This window comes from Heterocephalus glaber, unplaced genomic scaffold (genome assembly GCF_053883595.1).
Source record: "Heterocephalus glaber isolate CG9 unplaced genomic scaffold, H.glaber_assembly_v1.0 deba00001613, whole genome shotgun sequence".
In the NCBI taxonomy this organism is placed as follows: Eukaryota; Metazoa; Chordata; class Mammalia; order Rodentia; family Bathyergidae; genus Heterocephalus; species Heterocephalus glaber.
Genome location: NW_028258384.1, coordinates 32915624 through 32942703, shown reverse-complemented (window position 1 = coordinate 32942703; position 27080 = coordinate 32915624). Strand labels below are relative to the sequence as shown.

Sequence of the window (27080 nt, the reverse complement as noted above, 5' to 3'; positions counted from 1 at the left end):
GAAATCAGTATGGAGATACCTCAAAGAACTAGGACTCAAAGTCCCATTCGACCTCGCTATTCCACTGCTGGGGATCTTCCCCAAAGAATTGAAAGAATCATACCACAGTGATATATGTGTGCCCATGTTCATAGCAGCACAGTTTGTAATAGCAGTTTGTAATAGCTAAAACTTGGAAACAGCCCAAATGCCCATCAACTGGAGACTTGATAAAGAAAATGTGGTTTTTTAATAAAATGGAGTACTACTCAGCCATAAAAAATGAGAAATTAGAGACATTTATAGCTAAGTGGATGCACATTGAGGCAATACTTTTATGTGAAATGAATAGGACACACATGTATAAGTACTGAATAGTTTCTCTGGTGTGAGAAACTGAAAGTGTAAATAAGGACGAAATGTATAATAGGTAATGTGAAATAGGAAGAAAAGGGGCAAAGGGGAAGGAAGTGGGAGGGCTAGGGAAAAGGATAGAAGGGAATGGGATTAATATGAGAAAATGGAAAAATAGGAACAAAATCTTTGTAACTAGGGAGGACTGGAGGGGTTGAAGGGAGGGCTGGGCAAGGGTGAAAAATAAGAACCAAGAGAGACTATGTAAAGGTGCAAATTTCCAATGATGAATGTCATTATATTGTATACCTAAAATGTACCAATGATTAGAATGAATAATCGATAATGCAAAATAGGAAGAAAAGGTCCAAAGGGGTAGGGGTAGTGGGAGGGGGAGGGGAAAGGAAAGAAGGGAAAGGAAAAATGATGAGACATGCAAAAAATGGAAATAAAGTCTTTATAAATAGGAAAGGATGGAGGTGGTGAAGGGTGGGCTAGGAATGGGGAAAAAATAAAAACCAAGATGCATTATGTAAAGGTACAATTCCCAATGAGAAATGTAATTGTGTTGTATACCTACAATGTACCAATAAAAGAATTAAAAAAAAAACAATCCTAGAATTTTTATGAAATCAGAAGTGACTCAGAATAGCAAAAGAAATCCTGGGCAACAAAAGCAAAGCAGATGTCATCAAAATGCCAGACTTGTAATTATACTATACGGTGATTAAAACAGCAGAATACTGGCACAAAAGCAGGCATGTAGATCAGTGGAACTGATCAGAAGAAGAAGAAACAACCCTAGGCACATGCAGCTATTTGATCTTTCACCAAGGAGCCAAAAACATACATTGAAGGAAAAATGGTCTCTTTAATAAATAGTGCTGGGAAAATTCAAAATCCACATGCAGAAGATTGAATCTAGATCCATATATCTCACCATGCACTACATTAAAATAAAAATAGATCAAAGATTTAAATATTAAAATAACATTTTTTTTTGGTACCTGGGGATCGAACTTGGGTCCTGGCACTTGTGCAGCAGGCGGCGAAACCACTGAGCTAAATCCCCGGCCCTAAAATAATACTTTGCTGGAAGATAAAATAGGTCCAACTCTTGAAGACAAGGTGTAGGGAAGGACTTTCTGAACAGAACCCTAATGTCATAAGAAATGATATTGAGAATCAACAAATAGGATCATAGTAAATTAGAAAGTATGTGAGTCCTCCTCTAACTTTGTTTTTTCCTTTTTAATATTGTTTTAGCTATCCCAAGTTCCTTGCATTTCCATATCGTCAAAGTTTTACTTTAAAAATATATCAGTTACCTAGCTTCTATGGGTTAGCTATAACAGAGGGCTCAATTTACTACTAGGGGCACTAAAAAGAAGGCTCACTAAAGTCACCGTTAAATTTTAGTAACTTGAGCAAGATGAAAAGAATGGCTATAACTGAGGTAGAGGAAAAGTAGCAGCTTAGAGCATAATAGTCCAGTGGCATTTTAGCTTGAAACCCAAGAAGTTAGTAAACACCCTACAAAGATTGAGCATTAAGACAGGATTTAGGGAAGGTTAAGAAGAACTATTCAAATCAATGTTTGCATGAATACAGGGGTATGGCAGAAGAAGCTGATAAAAGGAAATTAATGATTAATGAGTATAGGGCCCAAATTGCAATAGTTCCTTTTTTTAAATAAAGAGCTTATTTTGACAAATCATGGACTTTACTACTTAATATTAAATTTGGCCTTTTAAATAAGGAGTTATGGTTTAACAAATAGGGACTGAAAAATTCATCACTATAATCTATATCTCAAGTAAGTTACATTCTTTTAGTTTAAATCATATGATTGAGCAATCAATTTATCTATGATAATATACCCAAACTACATAAAATATTCAAGAAGAAAAATAATCTCTTGAATGATGAAACCCTAAGCATAAATTAATAAGAGTGATGACAAATGTGGTAGTCCTATCCACAAGTAGCTTTTTTAAAAAAAATTATTTTATTGGTACATTTTAGGTATACAGTATGTTTACATTTATCATTGGGTGCTTGTACCTGTACATGATGTATCTTAGTTCTTATTTTTTCCCCATTACCTGTGTGCCCTTCAACCCCTCCACCCTTCCCTATTTACATAGACTTTGTTTCCATTTTTTTCTTTTCTCATAATTTTTCCTTTCCCTTCTTCCCTTTCCCCTTCCCCTCCCACCACCCCTACACCTTTGAACCTTTTCCTATTTCAATTATCAATTATTTTTTTTAATCATTTTAATCCTTATTTACACTTTCAGTTTCTCACACTACAGAAACTATTTGGTATTTACACGTTTCCTATTTATTTCACTTAAGAGTATGGCCTCAATATGCATCCATTTACCTACAAATGTCTCTAGTTTCTCATTCTTTATGGCTGAGTAGTACTCCATTTTATAAAAAAAACCCCACATCTTCTTTATCCAGTTTCCAATTGATGGGCACTTGGGCTGTTTCCAAGCTTTAGCTATTACAAACTGTGTCGCTATAAACATGGATGCACATATATCCCTGTGGTATGATTCTTTTAATTCTTTGGGGAAGACACCCAGCAGGGGACTAGCTGGGTCAAGTGGGACCTCTAGCCCTAGTTCTTTGAGGTATCTCCATGCTGATTTCCACAGTGGTTGCACCAGTCTACACTCCCACCAACAATGGAGAAGGGTCCCTTTCTCCCCACACCCCCGCCAGCATTTGTTACTAGTTGATTTCTTGATAGCAGCCATTCTTTGTGGGGTGAGGTGGAATCTCAGCGTTGTTTTCATCTGCATCTCTCAAATGACCAGTGATGTTGAACATTTTTTCATATATTTATTTGCTGCTTTTACTTCTTTGTCTCAGAAATGTCTGTCCATTTCAGATGCCCATTTTGGAATTGGGTCTTTGAATTTGGGGGGGTCTGAATTTTTTCAGTTCTTTATATATTCTAGATAGTAGTCCTTTGTCTGAAGTACAGCTGCTAAAATTATTTTCCCACATTGTAGGTTGTCTCTTAGCTCTGTTGGTGGTTTCTCTTGCAGTGCAGAAGCTTTTTAATAAGATGAGATCCCAGTTGTTGATTCTTTCTGCTAGTTCCCGTGCTACTGAGGTTTTGTTCATAAAGTCTTTTCCTATGCCAATATCTTCAAGAGTTCTACCTAACTTATCTTCCAGCAAGTTTAGTGTTTCTGCCTTAATATTTATATCTTTAATCCACTTTGATCTTAGTTTAGTGCATGGTGATAGGTATGGGTCTAGTTTTAATCTGCGGCAGTTTGAAATCCAGTTTTTCCAACACCATTTATTGAACAGGCTATCTTTCCTCCAATGAGGGTGGTTGTCTCCTTCATCAAAGATGAGGTGGCTGAGTATGTCTGAAGTTGTTTCTGCATCTTCTAATCTATTCCACTGATCCTCAGGTCTGTTTCTTTGCCAGTACCATGCTGCTTTTATCACAGTAGCTTTGTAGTATAGCTTCAAGTTGGGGATTGTGATAAACTCTGCTATGTCTTTGTTTTCTAGAATTGCTTTAGCTATTCTCAGTCTCTTCTGGTTCCAAATGAATTTTTGGATTTTTTTCTCTAGTTCTGTGAAGTATATTGTTGGAATTTCTATTGGCATTGCATTAAATCTATATAGTAGTTTTGGAAGCATGGCCATTTTCGCTATATTGGTTCTTCCTGCCCAGGAACAAGGGATGTCTTTCCATTTTCTTACATCCTCCTCAATCTCCTTTTTCAGAATGCTGTAGTTTTCAGTGTAGAGGTCTTTTGCTTCCTTTGTTAGGTTGATTCCTAGATATTTCATTTTTTTGGATGCTATTGTAAAAGGAATTGTTTCCCAAATTTCTCTCTCAGTGAGTCTGAGTAGCTCTTAAGTATTCACAAAATCACATTAACACATTTACTTTCAAAGATGGTGAATTAAATCTATTTAATATTTGTGTTGTTTAAAGCGTATAATAAAGTAGCTAATTCAAGAAACAAAGCTTAATTTTTTGAATATTTTTTGCTCTGACTCTTTTGAATGGAAGGTTTTATCTCTTAGCCATAATGATTCCACACACCAATGTATCTGAATGTTCACAAGTACGAGTGGAATAAACTTGGCACTCATCAGACATTTACTGCCTAAGGAAAATCCAACCACATCTATAAAGCAAAACAACTTGTTGATTCTGTGCCAGATATTCTTAAACTTCTTTGGTTTTTGGTATCTGACACTGACTTTAGAAGTAGCATATAGCTTTAACAGTGAAGGAAAGGCATGACAAATATTAATATTTCTTTATGTGTAACCTTTCCACAAAATAACAGATTCCAATTAGAATATCTTTAAAACTCAGCATAATAAATGGTGGTTGGGGGCCAGATTTGATCTGTAAAGCCAAAATTAAGATGAAAAATACAAAGAAATATTTCTTTTGAATATCAGAAGCTTAGCTTATATAAACTGTTCACAGTGCATAACTTAAAATGAAGTGTCAATTTTATTTCTAACAAAATTTCTAGTTTCCTATCTTAGAAATAAATGCACCCCATAGCAACAATGTCTATTTCTAATTAATATTATAGTAATGGGAAACACATTACCTTATTCTTACTAAGCAAAGAAAAACTAGGTATGTGGGTTAAACTACTATTGCTGTATGCATTTTCGTGCAGAATAAGGAACCTATTACTTTTTTGAATTTAAAATTTTTCATTGGCTTTTCCTTGTAATTCTAGAACGAGGCAACACCTTTATAAATTTTTTAATCTTGACATTGCATGATTCACTTGTAAGGCAATTTTTTTTGGGGGGGGGGTACCGGGGATCGAACTCAGGTCCTTCTGCTTTCGAGGCAGGCGGCGGAACCACTGAGCTAAATCCCCGGCCCTGTAAGGGAATTTTTAAAACATCAAGTAGGAGTGTTTGCCTCAGCAGGCAGCACATATACTAAAACATCAAGTAGGGATGTTCAATAGTCCTTTGTATTCTTAGACCACCATGCCTAAAACTAGGCTAAATGGGCAAATTTTCCCTGTTTTAAATAGCTGTAAAATTGTCTAGTAATAGTCCTTGATTATATTATGTGTCAATAAAAGATTATAAAAGATTGGGCTGGGGTTTAAAGTGGTAGAATGTGTCCCTATCATACACAAAGCCCTGGTTCAATCCCCAGAACAGCAAAAGCAAAACAAAAAGAAGGAAGAGATTAATGTGTTTTCTAAGTAGTTGGGTATAATTTTATAAAACCAGTTCATGCACCCAGGTTTTAGTATAACTTATTAAACTGTAGAACATTTTAATTTACACCTGCTTAAAATTTATATAGAACTGGTACTTACGCATAATCCCAATTACTTCTGGGAGCATTTGTACTTGGTATCAATTTTTGATGTATTCACAGGAAAAATTTCCTAAAGTGCATACTGTGTTTGTGGATTTAGACTCTGAGATTTAGATTTAAAAGTCTTATTGTTTGTGTAAAATTCACTGGGTTCATTATAATTATAGAATACATTTTTCTGTTTCAGTAAGCTGGGTGTAGCTACAAAAAAATGTAGCTACAATATCTGTTATTTAGAAATCAAACGGAACTCTTGTTGAAAAAAGCTTTCTCTTCATTAATTTTTAAAATGTACTATCAAGAAAGCTAGATATATCTATAGATTATACTAGAATGGCCTAATATTCTTCTTCATTGCTAAGATACAAATCTTCAGTAAAAACAGAACATTATGATAATAAAAAAATACATGTCAAAGCAAACCAGTATAGTGACTGGTATTTTGTATATATTATAGGTAAGATAAATCAGAAAACCTGAGAATTCTAACATATCTGGGAAGATGGTAAACTCATTTGAAACAAAATCTTTTCTTGATAACTGAGAATACTAAACTACTAGAGGCATATGAATTTTCAGGGAAAAATTCCAGCTCCCTAGGTTTTGGAGAGGCAGATAAATTAAAGAAAGGAAAGATGATCAGAACACTAGATCTAAAAGACTGAATATGAAATAGAATAGGAGAAGGACAAAATGGACATAAGCCAGACTATGGGAGCACTGGGATAGAAACTACCAAGACTGATCACATTTTACTTGTGTTCTCCATCAAACTAAGGAGCATTCTAGGTACACTATCAAAAGAGAATGAAGGGGCCGGGGATTTAGCTCAGTGGTTCTGCTGCCTGCCTCACAAGCATAAGGTCCCGAGTTCGATCCCCAGTACCCCCCCAAAAAAGAACATAAAAGAGAATGAAGAATAATGTTGGGGTAAGAAAAACTCTGGATGGCCAACACAAAAATTCTATATCTGTAACTGAGATGACATATATGTTTTTATTAAGGTTTATTAAAGGGAAAGTTAGTCTTATCGATACTATAATTAGCATATTATTATATATTATTATATAAAATATATTATTGTATAAGTTAGCATATTATTTTCAGTCTCTATTCTGAAAAGAGCAGTAAAAGGCTCTATACTTCAGTCCAAATAAATGATAGAAGGATTTCCAGAGGATTTCCATAATGGCTGACTAGAGGCAGAGGTGCTTGAGGGGTGCTCAGAATAGAAGCACTGGGAAGTATAGTACAAGGCATTTGAAGGAGAAGCCTACAAGATGAATTCCAGGTATTTAGAAGTGAATTGGGGTATTTAGAAAAAGAAGCAAGGCCAATCCTAGATCATAGCACAGCTTACACCCTAGGCACTATCATGGAAAAAGATCTAACTCCCTGAGGCAAGAAGCCAAGGTCCGCAGAGGTGGCTGAGCTGCTGCAAATGTGGCCCAACCTAGTAATCACCATCCAGTGCCCACCTGTCCTTACTCCCATCTCACTGGGAGGGGGAGCCCAGTGATGGGATACTGTATACGTAGATGAGGGCACCAGAGAAACTGAAAGCCAGAAAATCACTTGGAGGGCAGTGCCTGAGTTAGGATCAGCAGGCCCTTGGGAAAGAAAGGAACAAGGGCATGGTCCTGGACAGGGACCCAGATCCAGACATTGAGATCTGTGACTCAGTTAGTAACAGAAATGGGCAGTGATTACTATTGGTGTGGGAAGAGGATTTTTGGTATATGTGCTGCCAAAGTGAGGACGGGAAGGGGATTTTTGGAAAGAGGAGAGGAAGGGAAAGTAAAAATGATCAAGATGTAGTATGTATATGCACCAATTCCCCAAGATGAGTTAATTATTCTGTTTCACAAACATATGCTAATAAAAAAAGATTAGACTCATAAGTGTGTGTGTATGTGTGTGTGTGTGTATGTGTTTGTGTGTGTGTAGACAGAATCTGCCAAAAAAATGTATACATACTTCAGCAGTTCACTGTACTAATAAATGTCAGGAAGCTAATGGCCACCACTTTGAGCACCTCTTGTAATTGTAAAGGCCAAAGATAACTTGCATTAATTTCATGATGTCTCAATAAATTTATTAAAATATTTATACAAGTTTTTCTTTTCCTGATGTATACATTTTTGGCAGACTGTATATATATCCAGAAAAGATAGTGTTGATTATTTCTTTTAAATTTTAATTAAAATATAAATATTTATAATTTGGTGAGTTTTATCAATTTATTAAAACATGGAGTTCCTAGAAACTGAAAAAGAAAATTTATTTGAATTCCATCTGTCTACATTTCCATGAAAGACATACTAAACATCATAGTCATCAAAGAGTTAACCAGTCTTTATCAAGAATATGTGCATTCCCTATATTTTGCTAGTAAAAGAATATGCCACTATTTTGCTTTGGGTCAGAAGGGTGACCTACTACTAGATATTAAATAAAAGATACTCAGATTGGTTTAAAATTATCTCTATAGCAATAAGAAAGTCATTTTCAAAGGCCTTGTTGAATTCTCAAATATAGTTTGAGTTGTTAAAAGCCAATTTATATGAAAATACAAGGTATGTTTATACAAAGGCAGAAAACATACAAGGCTCAAATGATAATACTTTTAAAACTGTGAGTTCCTAAAGAAGATAAAGTCCTTAACTCTTCTGCTTTATACTGTGACTTAGAGAATATAATTTATTTAGATCAGTCTTCTAACAAAAACACAGGTATTAATATGAAAGGTAGTATGAATTCCTTTTGAAAGACTAGACCTTCAAAACACAAAGCTATTTTTCAAAATGAAAAATTTGACTGATATATAATTACCTCTGTGCTAATATCACACTGACTTGAAGCTGTGCCACACTTGAGCCTGAGTTTTGCTATCAGTTGTTCAGAGTCTTTAACTTCACTAAAGCGGAAAGCTGTTTTTCCTTTGATGCTAATGATGACAGATTGGCTGGAATCATCTGTTTTATCTGCAGCTAAAACCTGGAGATTGAAAAGATATATAAGTGAATCACATTTTCCCTCATTTCTTAACACTTGCAGGTAAAATGTGTTTAGCTTATTATTTTGTGGTAAAAGTTGTAGTCCGCGGTGTAACTTTTTTGTTTGGTTTGGTTTTTGTTTTGTTCTTTTTTTTGGTACCAGGGATTGAACTCGGGTCCTTGAGCTTGCAAGGCAGGTGGCGGAACCACTGAGCTAAATCCCCGGCCCCCACGGTGTAACTTATTAAGGAATGGGCTTTAGGTATTAGTTGTACCAATAATACAAGTAACCTCAGTGTAAGCTATTTCATTTCTCAAGAAAATGATTTAACATGTAGCCTTTAAAACTGACAATACAAACATAAAAATTCAGTGCTAAATGCTAACAATATTTCTAACACAAAAGCTATCAATTCTGTTCTTTCTAACAAAGGCCACACAATGTGATAGTCTAAATTTTGGTATTCATTTCTTAGAAGTCTGTATGATCCATTTTTGTCATCCTAAATACCCTTATCTGGTTTTAAAATTTTTATTTTTACTTTCAGTAAGAACTGTAAGGCTGTACTAAAAGGAACTGAGAATATCTGAAAAGCTAGAACTTTTATTCTAAATACTGAATTTAAAAGGATATTGCATATTGAGCTTTTAATAATTTACAAAACTAAAGAACATTTTACAAATTAAAACTGATATGTAACCAAATTTACATCACCTCTCGTAATGGAATGATTACACTACATAGACTGCCATCCTGGCTAGCAAAGCAGATATAGTTTTCTGAGATGCACATTTTTCCATGAGTATTGAAGTGGCTGAATGGTACCCATAAGAAACATTCATGTACTTCTTTCAGCGTCTCTTCTTTTGGCAGCCGAAAAAAGGCAATAAATTGCTCACTGTGGGCTCTATTTTCCAAACCTCTGTAGGAAAGAAAAAAAAGGGGAGTGGGGTTCAAATGATGAATTCTAAGGTGTATACATGCCTATATTGATTAATCTAAATATTCTGTAAAGCAGACAGATTAAACACTAAATGCTATGTTCTTCAATGAATTCTGAAATGGAAAATACAATGATTTCTAACAAACTGATTTTGTTTGTTCTTTTTTTCCAATTTAATTTTATTAGTAGATTAAAATGCACAAAAGTTAGAGATGACATAGGTCTTCAAACCATCTGTTAAGGGGTGATTTGCTGGAAGACTATTATTATATTATTACATTTTCATAATATGTGACTATGGCTGAAACTAAATTTGACAGACAATAAGTTACATATTTGATTATCAGAAAATGAAGGGAGTTATCCAGGTCAAACAAAATTTATTAAATGAATGTTTTAAAACACTCAAAAAGTTGATCAAAGTTGATCTTCTCCGAGACTCTCCTTACGTTTACAGTGGCATAATTTATAATAGCTAAATCTTGGAAACAACCCAAATGCCCACCAACAGATGAATGGATAAAGAAGATGTAGTTTTTTACATAATGGAGTACTGCTCTGCCATAAAGGAGGATACACTTGAGACATTTCTAGGTAAATGGATACACCTTGAGACCATATTCTTAAATGAAATAAATCAGGAACACATGTTTAAATATTGCATTATTTCTCTGGTGTGAGAAATAAAAAGGGTGAATAAGGACCGAAATATATAATAGAGATTGTGAAATAGGAAGAAAATGTTTAAATGGTAAGGGGAACAGGAAAAGGAGAAGGGGAAAAGAAAAAAAAGAGTACAGTGAGCCCTTGAGTTACGTCCGGCCTCACATACAAACTTGGGTTATGACTGGAATTTTAGTTTTAACTCATGACCAAAGTCTTGAGTTACAACCTGAGTGCCAGTCTTTCCTGTGTGGGGTTAATTGAGAAATCCAGGGCCAGTGTCTCTCTAAAGACACTGAAATCTGCTTGGAAGAACGTGGTGGCCTAAAATTATTCAGGAAAGAGACTTTGAAGGCTGTGTAGAGGAGCCTGAGCTTTCAATTGACCCTGTGGTTGATGACATTATCACTACAGCAGAGTCCATAGGCTTGCAGGTAGACAGTGGTGATGTTGAGGAACTGGTGGAGGAACACTCAGAGGAATTGTCTACAGAGGAACTTCAGCAACTTCTGGCTAAGCAACAGAGAATGGCAGCTGAGGAGCTTTCTGAAGAGGAGGGGAAGTATCAACAATCAGTGCAGCAAAGTTCTTCTGAAATAAAGGAAATCCTGAAAAAATTGACAAAGCTACAAACATTTGTAGAGAAGACCCACCCAGACAGAGAAAAAGCCAATTGTTGCATTCACTTGCTGAATGACAATGACAATGTCATGTCATACTACAGAACAGTGTTAATGAAAAGACAGAAAGAAACAACCTTAGACAAGTTTTTAGTTCTGAAAAGGTTGAGACCTAGTGAGGCAGAAGCAGGTCCTAGTGGGCTACAGACTCTCCCAAGGAGAGAAAGGACACCAGAGAGCCAGATTCCTGATGTTCTCATGGAAGGGGACTTCCTTCCAAACAATAACCACCTTCCATTTCATCCTCCCTTCCTGCAAGCCAAAGATGTCAACTTGAATGGTGAGTACAGTATGAAATTGTTGTTTCTGGTAAACTAGGCACATTTTATAACTTTTTGGTGAATATACTAAGAAAATTATTGGTGTTTTTGGGAAATTACGCACATTATACAACCCTTTTTTATTATGAAAAGTTTAGTTAAGGGGTGGTTTGAAATGTATTATGGATATTTCCATTATTTCTTATGGGAAAAAGTCTTGATTTACAACCAACTTGAGTTACAACGAGCCCTCACAAACGAATTGAGTTTGTAAGTCAAGGGTCCACTGTAAAAGGAAATAGATGGAAATAAGGCTTTTGTAAATAAGGAGGGGAAAAGGGGTTGAAGGGATGGGATGGGATTGGGGAAAAAAGAAGAATCAAGATACATTATATACAGGTAAAATTCCCTATAAATGTGATCATTATATATATCTAAAGTGTACTAATAAAATTAGTTAAAAAAAAAAACATCCAAAGTAGAGAAATAATACAATAATATTCTGTTTGCATAGTGTTGAGCACAGGATAGTTGCTGATAAATAGAAAAGACTTGTAAACTGAAACAAATATATAAGTAAAAAGCAATCACTTTAAATAGTGCAATTTTTCTAGGGCCACTAAATACTTGTGTTAAACAACAATGCCATCTGGGGTAGTAAATGAATTACACAAGTTCTAAGTTAAATCTAATAAAGTTAAAAGTAAATTCATCCTCACTGCACCTACTATTTGAGTATGTGGTACTTCATCACATCTTTCAAAATAATCCTGATAAATATGACCAGATAATCATGGTAATTTTTACCTCACTTAAGTTGTAATTTGGTGGGTTATTTCACTATCATTGAAAAGGATGATCATGGCCCATTTATATGAATGGAAAGATGTCCATGACATATTATTGTGAGAGAAAAAAAATGTTATGTTCAGTCCCATTCATGGTTTTTGCAAATACTTCTAATTCATGCATTAGAAAGCCTGGATGAATACTAAACTACCATTACCATGCTTCTGTATTATTTAAATTACAGAAGTAACACATTTGTGAAAACAGTAAGCAGAAGGGAGACATTTAAGAGGCTCCCAATAGGCTCTCTTAATAATATACATGGACAAAATGGATTGACTATATCTCATTTAAATATAGACTTGGTGATGAATAATTCATTGATAGATGACCTTTTATAGGACATGTTAAGGAAAATAAAATGGCTAAAACAATTGTTTTTGGCAACCAACAAAAGAACAAACTACAGGGCCGGGGATTTAGCTCAGTGGTTCTGCCGCCTGCCTTGCAAGCACAAGGACCTGAGTTCAATCCCCGGCACCAAAAAAAAAAAAAAAAAAAAAAAAGAAAAGAACAAACTACAAAAGCAAATGTTCAACTATAATATAACATGAACAAGACCCAATCCTATAGAGTTCTACATATAAATCACACATGTTGAAACTTAATTTTGGAAATAAAGTATAAAAATATCCACCTTATTAATCTAATTTCCAGAAAGTAGGCATTATCCAAAGAAATCCTTATTTATATGGAGTTTAGGAATGGTTTAGAAATAGGCAGGAGAAACAACTGTACCCAATTAGGGCTATGTAATAGTCATACAATGCTTTAAGTCATTTGTTCTAGTCTATCCATAGAACTCTGGCATAGATTCTTCTTACATTTTCTCATACAGTCTATACCCTCATCTTCCTTACCAAAAGCTGCTTTCACTAGTATTTCTGGATTCTCCACTTTCCTCTTCCTCTTTGGCAAGCTCTGTTTAGTTGACCGAGTGTTGAGCAGGATGAAAAAGCTCTGGTCAGTTCCAGCAAACTGAATATAGCAGCAGATAGCTACTACCAGTCAGATACTTCTGACATAGGCACTAAAAATGATTTGCATTTACCTAGTAGTTTACACTTTTAAAAGTGCTTTTTACATGGTTCACTCACTCCTCATAAGTGCCCTCTAAAGTAGAAATGACATTAGAAAACTGAAGTCCTGAGACATTATGGCCATATTGCTGTTTTCATTCTAAAGTCCATGCACTACTAGCTCTATTACCTTGACTCCTCATAAAAATTATGCTATGTGTAAATTATTTTAAAAAGTAAACATATTTAGCAATGGTAGACCTGAAATTATCTACACTACTTATAGAGAAATTGGGAGTTAAGACTAACAATACACACAAAAATATCTCTACATTTCTAAAAGCACTCCAGGGCAAAACCCACCTAAATCATAAAAAGTAACTTTCAAACGTAATTTCTATTATTTCTTAGTGGTAAATTTTCATGGAGAGGTTGAAACAATCTGAAATACATATGAATAAATTAAAAATAAACATACAGGATGTCGGGATGATTAACACATGATGTTACTGATGATTAATTCCAAAGAAAAACTATTACATAACACTTAATGCTTATTAATGCTACTGTTCTTTTCATAAGAATATTAAGCTCTGAATACCTTTTAGTAATTTGTAGAGGATCATCAAGGATTGGGTCATTATCAAATGTTTCCTTATCAAAAAGTCTCCTTACAGCATAGTTTGCCAATTGTTCCATAAGAAGGTATGTTTGGTTAGTGTGCAAAAACATTGAAAAGTAGTAATCCTCCCCTTGAGAACACACGTGAATACTCTCTGTCAGTATGACATTTGAAGTCTTTTCAAGTTTTGAGACTGCATCCCAGGAGATAATGAGTTTTACTGTAAACAAGAGTTGTAAGTAGTCATGATTAAATATTCTCATATTGATTTATGTGTAAATCAGGTCTCTTCAAATAATAACAACTTGAGAAATGCTAAAATACTTTAATGTTTGAGATTAGTTAAAATTGTGAAGCATCACCACAAATATACAATAATCAGTGATTCTACAAATGGATACAATTTTAAAGAATTAAAATGAAATTTGATTTAATGTTTAAAACTGTTTCTTTGCATAACAATTACCTAATTATATAACCACTGAGTAAAAGCTATACATATGCTATAAATAGTACTGTTTGCTCCCTCTTTGTGGCTCCAAAGTAAAACGTGGGTCATTAAGCACAATGGCTACCAGATTTAGTCTTATGTTTACAACAAGGATTAAAATATGGACTGAATCAAGTAGGTAGTTTATAACAAGGAAAGAAAGTAGTTATATGCCAGATTGCCATTATTAATAGTCATTCACTTACCACACTATGTAAAGTTTTCCATACATATGTCTAATAGTTTCCTAGTTAAGCAACCAGTCCTAAAATGCTTTACTCTGGATGAAATGAACTTCTTGATGTATGGTTTAATTACCTTTAATGCCCATCAAAGTATTTTGTATGCAACCTAACACCAGCACAGAGTTGACAGGTCAGTCAGCAAATTCAAAGCCATAGTAAGCAATAGAAACCACTTACTTTCTGATCCCAACAAAAAAGAATAGAAGCTTAGAAAGTTGGTACTAAGATAGAGCCAACCCTGACAAGGAACCCGTCCTTTCCAATAACTGCATGAATAATAGGTCACTAATTTTTCCTGTTCTGGTAAACCAAATGATTTTTCAAATTTCAAAAGGGCTTCTCGAAATTTCTCAGGATCATCTTCTTTTGCAAAAGAATGTTTTCCCTCTTCAGCAATTAATCCCTAGAGAAGACAAAATATTTTCTGAAAATTCATTATCACCTACCAACAAAAATATATTTAATTTTAAACAGCTGTTTGAATACAATTGTATATATCTATAGTATATATGTTTTATGTACACATACATACTTCTAGGAGATAGGTAAGCAGAATTTCTTCAGTTTTGTACTAGTTTTTTTCTATTGCCTCACAAGGAGCTATTACGAATATAGGTATCAAATACATTCTTTTAAATGAACAAAAGGCTTTTTCAAATTCCAACTCAAGAAATATTGAAATGAAAATATTGGTAAGAGTATGCACAAGGACATCAAAGACAAACCATTGGCCTTACAATTTTGTTAAGCACTAGTCAAGTGTTTGTATGTGTGCTTCTATTAATCTTGAAAGTTTTCAGTAAACAAATGACCTTTCATGCAACCTCTGAACCTCATAGGAAAGCATCAAAAATTTTAGTATTCCACTTAAAAATATACCCATATCACTTACTCTTATCTTTCCTTGTACAAAATTAGTAATATCTTCATTTGAGTCAAACACAGATAAGGTCTTCATGATATTTTGTTCCAACCAATCCCAGTGCTTGGTTATTTCTTCTCTGTTGGCTCCTGATTATAAGAGAATAAAAGACTCAAGGAAAACTCCATAACAAAACTGCTCTTGATATTTACTGAGTTAGTTTAAAAAGAAATAAAGGCATTAACATTTATTCTCTACTTAATCTCTATTATGTGAACATAATAAGTATTTGTCATTTTAAATAGAAAGAATAAAATATTTAATGAAAGGGGAGAAAATTACTGCTCATGAGAAAAGATAAAATTCTTTAAACAAAATAATAGTAAATGGTATCCAGAGAATAAGAATTACCTTTTATTAAAAGAATATATAGAGTGCTAAAAAATACACATGAATATTTCAATCCTTGTTCTAGAAATACAACTAGCATTGTGTCTATAATCTGTGTGGCTGAAAACAGCACATATGTGACAATCCTATGCATGATGTGTGAGTGTGGATTTAAACTCTGCCCAGTAGACTTATGAAAGAAATTTTTGTTTAGTCACCCCACTTGTTGAAAGACCTAGTAAATTTGCAGAAATTTCACAAAGGAGGTTCGAAATCTTCTTCTAAGGTGACCTACTGAATCAGTGCTATGTGGCTTATTGAGAGTCAGATTAAATATTTTCAGCTCTAGGTTTCTATGTCGCGAAGAAATTTTAATATCTACCAATCTCCCCTACCCCAAATAGCTTTAAGATCTTCCCAGAATTGTGGATTACACAAATGTCATTCAAAAGAAGTATCGTGAATTTTTGAGTGTTTTATAATATACAGATATTGACAAATTAAAAATTTATTGACATGACAAAACCATATTTCCTATAATTCAGTTAGTATTTTATTCATGTTACTAAAGTCACTACAGCAATAACAGCTTTCTTTAATGAATGACAAGTCATGAGGAAGTTTTTTATGACCTTTATCTTTTAAAATATTTATATATTTATTTATTTATTTATTTTTGGGTACTGGGGATCGAACCCTATAGGGTCCTTGCGCTTGCGCAGCAGGCGGCGAAACCACTGAGCTAAATCCTCGGTCCCCTTTATCTTCTTTTAAAAGTTAATTTTATTGGTACATTTTAGGTAGACAATATAATAACATTCATCATTGGAAATTTTGTACCTTTACATGATATATCTTGGTTCTTATTTTTTCCCCATTCCCCTGCCCTCCCTTCAACCCCTCTACCCTTCCCTATTTACAAAGACTTTGTTTTCATTTTCTCATAGTAATTCCATTCCCTTCTTTTCTTTCCCCTACCCTTCCCATTTCCCCTTCCCCTTTGGCCCTTTTTATCCTATTTCACATTATTTATTATACCTTTTGGTCCTTATTTACACTTTCAGTTTCTTACACTAGAGAAATTATTCGGTATTTACACGTGTGTCCTATTTATTTCACTTAAGAGTATCGCCTCAAAGTGCATCCATTTAGCAATAAATGTCTCTAATTTCTCGTTTTTTTATGGCTGAGTAGTACTCCATTTTATAAAAAAACCCACATTTTCTTGATCCAGTCTCCAGTTGATGGGCATTTGGGCTGTTTCCAAGTTTTAGACATTACAAACTGTGCTGCTATGAACATGGGTGCACATATATCACTGTGGCATGATTCTTTTAATTCTTTGGGGAAGATACTCAGCAGGGGAATAGCTGAGTCAAATGGGACTTCGAGTCCTAGTTCTTTGAGGTATCTCCATGCTGATTTCCACAGTGGTTGCACCAGTAGACACCCCCACCAGCAGTGGAGCAGGGTTCCTCTTTCCCCACAACCCTGCCAGCATTTGTTATTGGTTGATTTCATGACAGCAGCCATTTTTTCTGAAGTGAGGTGGAATCTCAGCGTTGTTTTCATTTGCATCTCTCGAATGACCAGTGATGTGGAACATTTTTTCATATGTTTATTTGCTATTTCTACTTCTTTGTCTGAGAAATGTCTGTTCATTTCAGATGCCCATTTTGAGATTGGGTCTTTAAATTTGGGAGGTCTGATTTTTTTAAAGTTCTTTATAGATTTGAGATAGCAGACCTTTGTCTGAGGAAGAGCAGGTGAAGATTTTTTCCCACATTGTGGGTTGTCTCTTCACACTGCTGGTGGTTTCTCTTGGTGTGCAGAAGTTTTTTAGTAAGAAGAAATCCCACTTGTTGATTGTGCTAGTTCACGGGCAACTAAAGTTTTGTTCATAGAATCTTTTCCTGCACCAATGTCTTCAAGAGTTCTACCTAACCTCTCTTCTAGCCAGTTTAGTGTTTCTGTTTTAATATTTAGATCTTTAATCCATTTCAATTTTAGTTTAGTGCATGGTGAGACATATGGGTCTAGTTTTAATCTCTGGCAAGTTGAAACCCAAGTTTTCCAGCACCATTTGTTAAAGAGGCTATCCTTCCTCCAGTGAGGGTGTTTGGCTCCTTTGTCGAAGTTGAGGTGGCTGAGTTTGTCTGGAGTTGTTTCCACATCCTCTAGTCTATTCCACTGGTCCTTGGGTCTGTTTCTTTGCCAGTACCATGCTGTTGTTTTTTTTTAAATCACAGTAGCTTTGTAGTGTAGTTTCAAGTTGGGGATTGTGATACTCCCTACCTTATTTATTGCCTAGAATTGCTTTTGCTATTCTAGGTCTGTTCTTGTTCCAAATGAATTTTTTGATTGTTTTCTCAAGGTCTGTGAAGTATGCCGCTGGAATTTCAATTGGGATTACATTGAATCTATATAGCAGTTTTGGAAGTATGGCCATTTTCACTATATTGGTTCTTCCTACCCAGAAGCAAGGGATGTCTTTCCATTTTCTGATATTGTCTTCAGTCTCTTTTTTTGGAGTGTTATAGTTTTCAGAGTAGAGGTCTTTGATTTCTTTTGTTACGTTGATTCCTAGGTATTTCAATTTTTTGGATGCTATTGTAAAGGGAGTTATTTCTTTCTCCAGTTCTTTTTTCAGTGAGTCTGTTGTTCGTGTACAGGAAAGCTACTGATTTTTGTGTGTTGATGTATCCAGCTACTTTATTTAATTTGGGTATTATGTAAGACCTTTGTCTTGAGAATTTTTGTATAGTAAGTCCTTTACTTACAACCAAGTTTCATTCTGGGAGAATGTTCGTAAGTTGGACTCAATTGTAACTCTGACAAAGTGAGTGTTATTACACCTTTGATGAAAATATACAATGAATACTGCTTTGCACTTCCCAGAAGTCCCCTCCACATCACCACTCCTATTCCTCTTGATTCCAGAAATCCTGGGCAGTGATTGAGCACTGTACAGTGGTACCTTGGTTCACAAACTTAATTTGTTCCATGATTCTGGTTGTGAATCAAATTGGTTGCAAACGGAATCAAATTTCCCTATAAGGTTCAATGTAAATAAGATTAATCCATTCTGATCCCCACAAACATGGTCACAAACTAAATTAAATTTTTCCATAAGGTTCAATGCAAATAAGGTGAATTTGTTCTGAACCATATGTATTTCTTAACCACAAAAATATGAAACAAATTACAGTGCAGTATGAAGAGAGAACACTAACTTTGCTTGAGGTGACTTCTGTCGTGGAGGACAGAAAGGTGGGTGGAGAGGAGGTTATGGTTTGGAGGGAGAGTCCCTCTCCATAAGGACACTGGGGAGCTCTCCTTCAGGGGTTTCCTCTCTTCTTTGACTCTTGGCTGCAGGGTCCTTTTTGATAAAAAATATGTCTAATGTCATTTCTTTTTCCTGTGCTGCATAATGCTCCATAAATGAGAGACCACGTTACTGTTCATCAGATTCAATACTCTGTTCATTACAGTTATGTTGGGGTAGTGCTTCTCAAAGAAATCCTGGCACTCATTCCATTTTTCCATAATGGATTTTATCACATCATTGCTAACCTCCTTGTCTTCCTCTTTCTCAGTTGAATGCTCCTCAACAAGTGCCTTCTGCTGCTCACTTTAGAGTTCAGCAAGTTCTTCCACTGCCAGCTCCTCCTTATGGTCCTCAACAAGCTCCTCTATGTCTGCACCATTGATATCCAGACCCATACTCTTGCCCATGGACACAATCTCCTCCACTACTTGTGCATCAGACCCTTCAAAGTCACATTCAGTGACACATTCTGGCCACAGTTTCTTCTAGGCTAAGTTTAAGGTCTGGTAGATGACATCTTCATAGGCTTTGTCAATGAGGTTGACATAGTGGAGGACATTGAAATGTTTCTTCCAGATTCAGAGTCCAGAATGTCTGTTCAGTGACATTAAAACACCTGATGAAGAGTGCCTTTGAGAACAGCTTCTTGACATTGCAGATCACTTGCTGGTCCATGGGCTGCAGAAGAGGTGTTGTGTTTGGTGGGGAGGAACTTGACCTTTATGAAGTCATACTCAGCATCCATATCATCCACTAAGGCTGGAGGGTGTGCCGGGGCATTGATCATCAGAAGGCATCTTTCACGCAGTTGGTTGTCAGAAAGATATTTCTTAACAGTAGGTGAGAACATCTCTTGCAGCCATTCCATGAACAACTGCCTTGTGACCCAAGGTTTCGCATTGGCCCTCCATATGACAAGCAGTCTGGCCCTGTTCACATTCTGTTCCTTGAATGCATGAGGGGTCTGGGAATAGTACACCAGTGGTGGCTTATCTTCAGATCGGCATTTACATTTGCACATGGCAAAAGGGTCAATCAGACTTTCATGGGCTTGCACCCTGGCAATGCCTTTTCCTCCTGCATTATATAGGTTCTGTTCAGCATCTTCTTTCAGAAGAGCCCTGTTTCATCACAGTTTAACACTTGTTGAGCAACATGTCCTTCTATCTTCATGAATTCTGTGAATTCTTTCTTGTAGGTTTCTGCAGTGGCCTTGTCAGAACTGGAAGTCTTACCATGTCTTATCACACTATGGATGCCACTTCTCTTTTGGAACTTATCAAACCACTCCCTACTGGCTTTAGATTCATCACTTGTTGCACTTGTAGAGAAGTTTTCTTGCAGTAAATCACGGTGCAATTTCCTGGCTTTTTCACAGATCATAGCTTCACTAATGCTATTACCAGTCAGTCAGCTGTTACTCATTCAACCACACTAACGAAAGTTTTCCACAACTTCCAGCACTTACATCCCCTGCTTTAACATCATTACTCCTTTTGCCACATCAGCTCCTTTGATGGCATCTTTATTCAAAATAGTTGAGATTGTCAACTTCACCATCTTGTACTCTGAGACCAGATCAGTCACACAAATACCATACTCATGCTTTTCTATAATTTCCTTCTTCAATTCAATGGTTTTCTTCAAAACCTTCTTACCATGGTCGCTCTGCACTTTCTTATTACCTTCAGTATTGCTCCGCACATTCTTGTCACCTTCATTACTGCTCTGCACATTCTGGTTACCTTCATTATCACTCTGCATGTTCTTGTCACCTTCATTACTGCTCTGCACTTTCTTTTTACTACCATACTTGCTCTGCACTTTCTTTGGAGCCATGGTGGATTGCATAATACTGTACAGTACTGTATGTGCTAAAAACACACAAAAAAGATTTACAGCAAGTGTGCACAGGTCTGTTTGCAACTGACCTCAACTATAGGAAGCAACAACCACGTGTTAGAGCAGGGAAGATGTCTGCAGTTGTGTTCATTACCTGAAAAGAATGGAAACAAAATTTTGCCAAACACTTCTGTTTGAGAACTGAACTGTTTGCAAACAGAAGCATTCATGAACCAAGGTATTACTGTACTACTGCAAACTATTGCACTGCACAGTCAGTACACAGCAGTACAGTGGTACCTTGGTTCACAAACTTAATTCATTGCATACTTCTGGAAAAGATGGCTGCTGTTGTGTTTGTCACCTGATACAAAAGTGTTTGTGTACCGAGGTACCACTGTACAACTGTGACAATGTCCAGCAGACACATGAACTACTTCCGCAATTTGTTTGCATCTATGAATGTTTGTGATGCGAGATCTGTTTGTATCTGTGAAACTTCACAACTTGAATGTTCATAAGTCAGGGACTTTCTGTATAAAGAAGCTCATCAACAGGTAACTACTATATTTATGTATCAGCTTAATTAAGGAGAATAAATTATATAAAGTTATCCTTTTTTAATTAGAAAGGACATTCATTTACTAACTCTTGTGGTACAGGTTATTGAACTCAGTGCTTTGCATGTGCTAAGCAAGTGTTCTTCCACTGAGCTATATCTCCACCCTAGAAAGGATACTGTTTTCTAAATAGTTTTTTTTTGGTACCTGGTATCGAACTCGGGTCCTTGCACTTGTGCAGCAGGTGGCGAAACCACTGAGCTAAATCGCTGGCCTGTTTCTAAATAACTTTGATCAAGTAGATTTAGAGTTGAGATTACAGAATTCTCATGTCATCTTCATCTACTTTAAGTGGCATTCAATTTAAGACAGCCAAGGGAAAAGAGTCAATAGTGACACTAAAGGAAATTTAGAGGGGAAATACAAAGAACAAGCTACACATACTAAAACATGAATTATATGCTATAGGTTCACACATGGGAAATATCTACAAATGTGCTTTTGTTCTTTCAAAAAAGTATATATACATTTACTAATTCATCACAATGAATGTAATTAATATGTACTGCAAATGTGGAGTAGTAAAAAATAAAAAAGTATAGCTACTTTAGAAGAGAAAGGGAGAAGAAAGAGAAAAAGGGAGTCATTCAACATTTAAAAGACAAGAAACATTACAAAGGCATTAAAAAAAGTGTCACTGTGGATTAAAGAAAAAAAAAAGGAACTATGTTGACTTGCTTTAGTAGGAAGAATTAATCCTATTTCCTCTCCTACCTATAATAAAAATGTGGAAATATCTGGACCACCTTGGTATGAATGAATATTTAGCATTACCTGTAGGACATTCCTGTATATTTCAAGGATATGATCCCTTTTGTGAGAAAGTAGGCATATAAATAAAAAAATTCAATGTTTCCAGCTTATACTTCTTTAAGGGAAACTCTTTAAGTTTTGAACTCACAGTTAAATTCAGATATTCCTCATCCAAGTTATTAGAAATGAAACAACATATTTCATGGGGCAAGTCTTAACTTCTCAGCAGTTGTGTGAAGCAAAGATTGAAGAAAGGAGTCAGGTAGCAGTAGCACTGACCAAAGTCTGCTCAGAATCAGTGCTTCTGGACTCCATGCTTGATGTTACTCTCATCAATGGATTTTTAAATTCCCAATAATCAGTAATTCTTCTTTAATAAACAGAGGTCTTGTTATTCTCTCAAAGTAGAGTTATATATTTAACTCGTTTCTAGATCTCAAAACAATTAGGAAGTATAAATTTGAATATTCAGTTTCTTAATGTCCGATTTAATTTGAATTGCATATTTAAAAAATAATACTCACCACATGCAATTGACAAGTAAACTTGAGAATCTGGTGTCTGATGTAGGATACGGAATGGAGCCACTTTAGCAGTAGAGTCCAAAACCGAGTCAAGAGTTCCAACTAGAAGACCTGTTACAATAGAAAGACTGTTGAAATCAGGATTTCATAAGAGGTAAATAAAAATAGTCTTGGTTACTTCCCTTTTGGTCGAAACTTAAAAGGAGGAGAGGTTTATTTTGGCTTGTGTTTCAGTCCATAGTCCCCTGGCTCCAAGGCAGAACAGCAAGGCAGAAGGGTATAGTGGAGGATAGCTGCTGACATCATGTGGCCAGGAAGCAGAAAGAGGGTGAAAGGAGGAGCCAGGGAGGGGGACAAACCTCTCCAGGCCCCACCCCCAGTGGTCTACCTCTTTCAACCGACCCTACCTTCTAAGAACAAGCCAACTATAAAGTCCCATAACCCAATCACATATTGAAAGCCCTACCTATGAGCACATGAGGCTCCTGGGAGACATCTAGTTATAAAGCATAACAGAGATTAATTATTAGGAGAAGCAAAATGCCAGGAGCACTCAGCAGCAAAATACAGCCTCTCTGGGACTCAGAATCTACACACCTGGAAAATAAGAACTTTGTGAAAAGTAAAAAAGTAGATCTCTAGGAATTGCAAGAGAACTATAAGGAAAATTAGAAGTTACAGACAAATTGGAGAAATGAACCACAATGCAAAGAAAAAGATGAAGCAGTCTGTAAGCTTACCCTGGCTCCCGGTGAGGGGAACCTGTCTACACAGGCACAGGGTAGGTGCTATAGGGATGACAAACAACGGACAGAGCCAGCCCCAAGAAAATCCCACAGCTATTGTAAACTGCAAAAACAACATGCTGATGTACTTTGAAAGTGACTCCTCCTACAAAGAAGGCAATAGTTGGAGAACTCCAGTTAGGGCCCAGCACATTGCTAGAGAGTGTTTAATAAGCACTACTTTGAGAATAGGTTGATTGTTTAAGGACAACTAAAAAACAAATTCACTTCAGGGTTTCTAGTGTTATCCTCTCACAGTGACTGGGTTAGAGAGAGCCAAGGAAGACAGTAGCAGAGAGGGTACAGGCTAGACATAGACTCTCTGAAAAGTTTAACCTCAGGCCATAAAGTACATGAGCCCCACCTTCCACGGAGAGAAGCCAGGCTTGGTATGTGTGGCTTCAGAAGTGGCTGGGTCTGAAAGTGTTGGTTGGTATTAAATATCATGGACTGTTTTAACCCTTGCCCTGCTGCCTGCCTACATCCAGCACAGATCAGAGATCTGACTGCTTTTTCCATCTACCAACATGAACAAGGACATTCCTCAGTGTGGACAGTTGCTACAGCCTGTGGTGAACAGACAGAGGGCCCTCTGGAACAGGGGGATACCTCAAGAACCCACAGGGCATAGAGCTAGGTGGAAAAAATGTGAATTGCTAGATTTCAAAGCAGCAGATCTTAGAAGGAAATTACTCATTCAAAACTACACAGAAAAATATTATCTCATTTATTTTTCTTCTTAATTCATTTTTGAGGATTGGGGGGAATTATCTTTTTTCCTTTTTTTCTTTTCCTTTAAAATTTTTCCTTTTTGACTATTACTTTTTCTTTTTTGTTTTCTTGTTTGTTCTTTACTGTTACCTGTATCTTATTCTATTAATTTCATTTTACTCCTTAATAGGATCCTTTATCTCACACTTCTCTCCTCCTTCTCATCTTACATTGTTTAATTTTTCAAATTTTTCTACTTTTATTCTCCCATTCCCCACTCTTTCTATCTTTACCAGTATAACCATTAATAGGATATTTAACATAAATACTTCTCAAACTCTTTAATGAAATCAAAAGGGAAGAAGTATTTCCAAAGTCATTCCTAGAAGCTGGCAATACACTGATTCCCAAACCAGAAAAGGACCCAACCAAAAAAAAAGAACTACAGGCCAATCTCTTTCATGAACATAGACACAAAAATTCTCAACAAGATACTTGCAAACAGAATGCAAGAAATCATCAAAAAAGATCATACATCATGACCAAGTAGGCTTCATCCCAGGGATTCAAGGATAGTACCACATATGCAAATCAATAAATATAATACACCACATAAACAGAAGCAAGGACAAAATTCACATGGTCATCTCCAGATATAGAAAAAAGACAAAATAGAACATTCATTCCTGATAAAAATCTTGAAGAAAATAGGTATAGAAGGACCATATCTTAATCTTATAAAAGCCATTTATGACAAACCTACCACCAACATCATATTATATGGAGAAAAGCATAAACCTTTCCCTTTAAAATCAGAAACAAGACAAGGATGTCTGCTATCATCACTTCTGTTTAATATAGTTCTCAAAACATTAGCTAGAGCAATAAGACAAGAGATTAAAACTGCATGGTACTGGCCAAAAACCAGACACATGTATATCAATAGGCCAGAATAGAGGATGCACAGACAACTCTAGGCACATTCAGCTAACTGATTTTAACAAAGGGGCCAAAAAATACACTGGAGGAAACACTGCCTTTTTTTGACCAAAAGTTGCTGGGAAAACTGGCTATCTACATGCAGAAGACTGAATGTAGACTCATATCTCTTACTAGGTAAAAACTAAAATCAAAACACATCAAAGATCTAAATGTTAAAACAGAAACAACCTGCTGAAAAATAAAATAGGTAAAATTCTTTAAGACATAGGCAAGGACTTTCTGAACAGAACCTCAATTGTATAAGAAATAATATCAAGAATCAACAAATGGGATCACATCAAATTAAAATGTTTCTGCACAGTAAAGGAAATAACCAGAGCAAAGAGACAACCTATGGAATAGAAAAATATTTTGTTACCTATTCCTTGGACAGAGGACTAATACCTAGAATATATAAAGAACTCAAAAAAATTTAGCCTACCCGAAAACAAAAGATCTAATAAAAAATGGGCAACAGATATTAATGGACACTTCTCAGAGAAAGAAGTATAAATGACCAAGAAATACATGAAAAAACATTCAACATCTCTTGCCATTAAAGAAATCCAAATTAAAACAACAGTGAGATTCTACTTTATTCCAGAAAGATGGCTATCACCAAGAAATCAAATAATAACAAAGCTGGCAAAGCTGCAAGGAAAAAGGAACCCTTCTACACTGTTGGTTGGAAAGTAAACTAGTATGACCACTACGGAAATCAGTATGGAGATTCCTCAAAAATTAAAACTAGAAATTCCATTTGATCCAGCTATTCCACTTCTTGGTATCTTCCCCAAAGAGTTAAAGGTCATCATACTGCAGTGATACATACATACATACCCATGTTTATAGCAGCACAACTCATAAATAGCTAAATCTTGGAATCAGCCTGTATGTCCATTAACAGATGAATGGGTAAAAAAAATGTGGCATTCATATACAATGGAATACTATTTTCCCATAAAGAGGGATAACTTCCATCATTTATAGGAAAATGGATGCACCTGGAGACTACAATGTTAAGTGAAATAAATCGGACAAAGCTTAAATATTTCATGTTTCCTCTTACATAAGAAACCCAAAATATAAAAAAGAGCAAAATACAAGATTATAGGAAATAAGTCTTTTTTTATTTTTTGATACCGGGGATCAAACTTAGGACCTTGTGCTTGCGAGGCAGGCGCAGTGCCACTGAGCTAAATCCCCAGCCTGGAAATAAGTCTTTAACAAAATGATAGGGGACCAAGAGATGGAGGGAAGGGGGAGAAAGAGGAGGGGAAGGGGATGAAAAAAAAAGTAAGATATGTTATGTGCATGTACTAACTCCCCATGATGAACGTAATCATTATGTACTACAAACGTGTACCAATAAAAAATAACCTCAAGGACAAAAGGACCCCCCAAAATATCACTTCATATGACAAACTAATAATTTTATTTTTAAAAATATTCTATCCCAGGGGTTAGGAATATAGCTTAGTGGTAGAACTCCTGCCTAGCATGTGAAAGGCAAGGTTTCATCCTTAGCATTAAAAAAAAAATCTAAAATATTCTAGCATAAAGAGACGTTATAGATATTTTTCTTGAACAAAAAATATATATTTGGCATGAAGAGATTATCATGTCCCAATGTGAGTAATGTTTGAGAAAATTATCTTTCAACAGAGGAGACGGGTTCAATTTTCCAAATTGCTCAATTTATCTGTAGCACTTATATACTCCTTCAAAAAGTTGTTTGTATAACAGGTAAGAATATAAAATCTGCTACAAGAAACTACCTGGGCCCGAATATTGACTGTCACTTACTTGTGTCAACCTGAACAAGTTAAA

At 35.7% G+C, this 27080-nt stretch overlaps 1 protein-coding gene across 9 annotated transcripts in view; it reads right to left on the bottom strand.

The window, feature by feature from the left end:
• The window catches only part of Tbc1d8b (TBC1 domain family member 8B), a 102831-nt gene that overhangs the window by 55981 nt on the left and 19770 nt on the right, over nucleotides 1-27080 (bottom strand). For 7 of the 9 annotated variants that reach the window (XM_004861470.4, XM_013078353.3, XM_087196712.1 and 4 more), the window contains 6 exons: nucleotides 22774-22884; nucleotides 15347-15465; nucleotides 14632-14857; nucleotides 13699-13939; nucleotides 9398-9605; nucleotides 8519-8683 (listed from right to left, as the gene is read on the bottom strand). In XM_004861470.4, coding sequence (XP_004861527.1) covers nucleotides 8519-8683; nucleotides 9398-9605; nucleotides 13699-13939; nucleotides 14632-14857; nucleotides 15347-15465; nucleotides 22774-22884 — 1070 coding nt within the window. Of the gene's footprint in view, nucleotides 1-8518; nucleotides 8684-9397; nucleotides 9606-13698; nucleotides 13940-14631; nucleotides 14858-15346; nucleotides 15466-20965; nucleotides 21031-22773; nucleotides 22885-27080 lie in introns of those variants that run through there. The other 2 variants (XM_087196716.1, XM_021241587.2) reach the window with 2 other exon arrangements.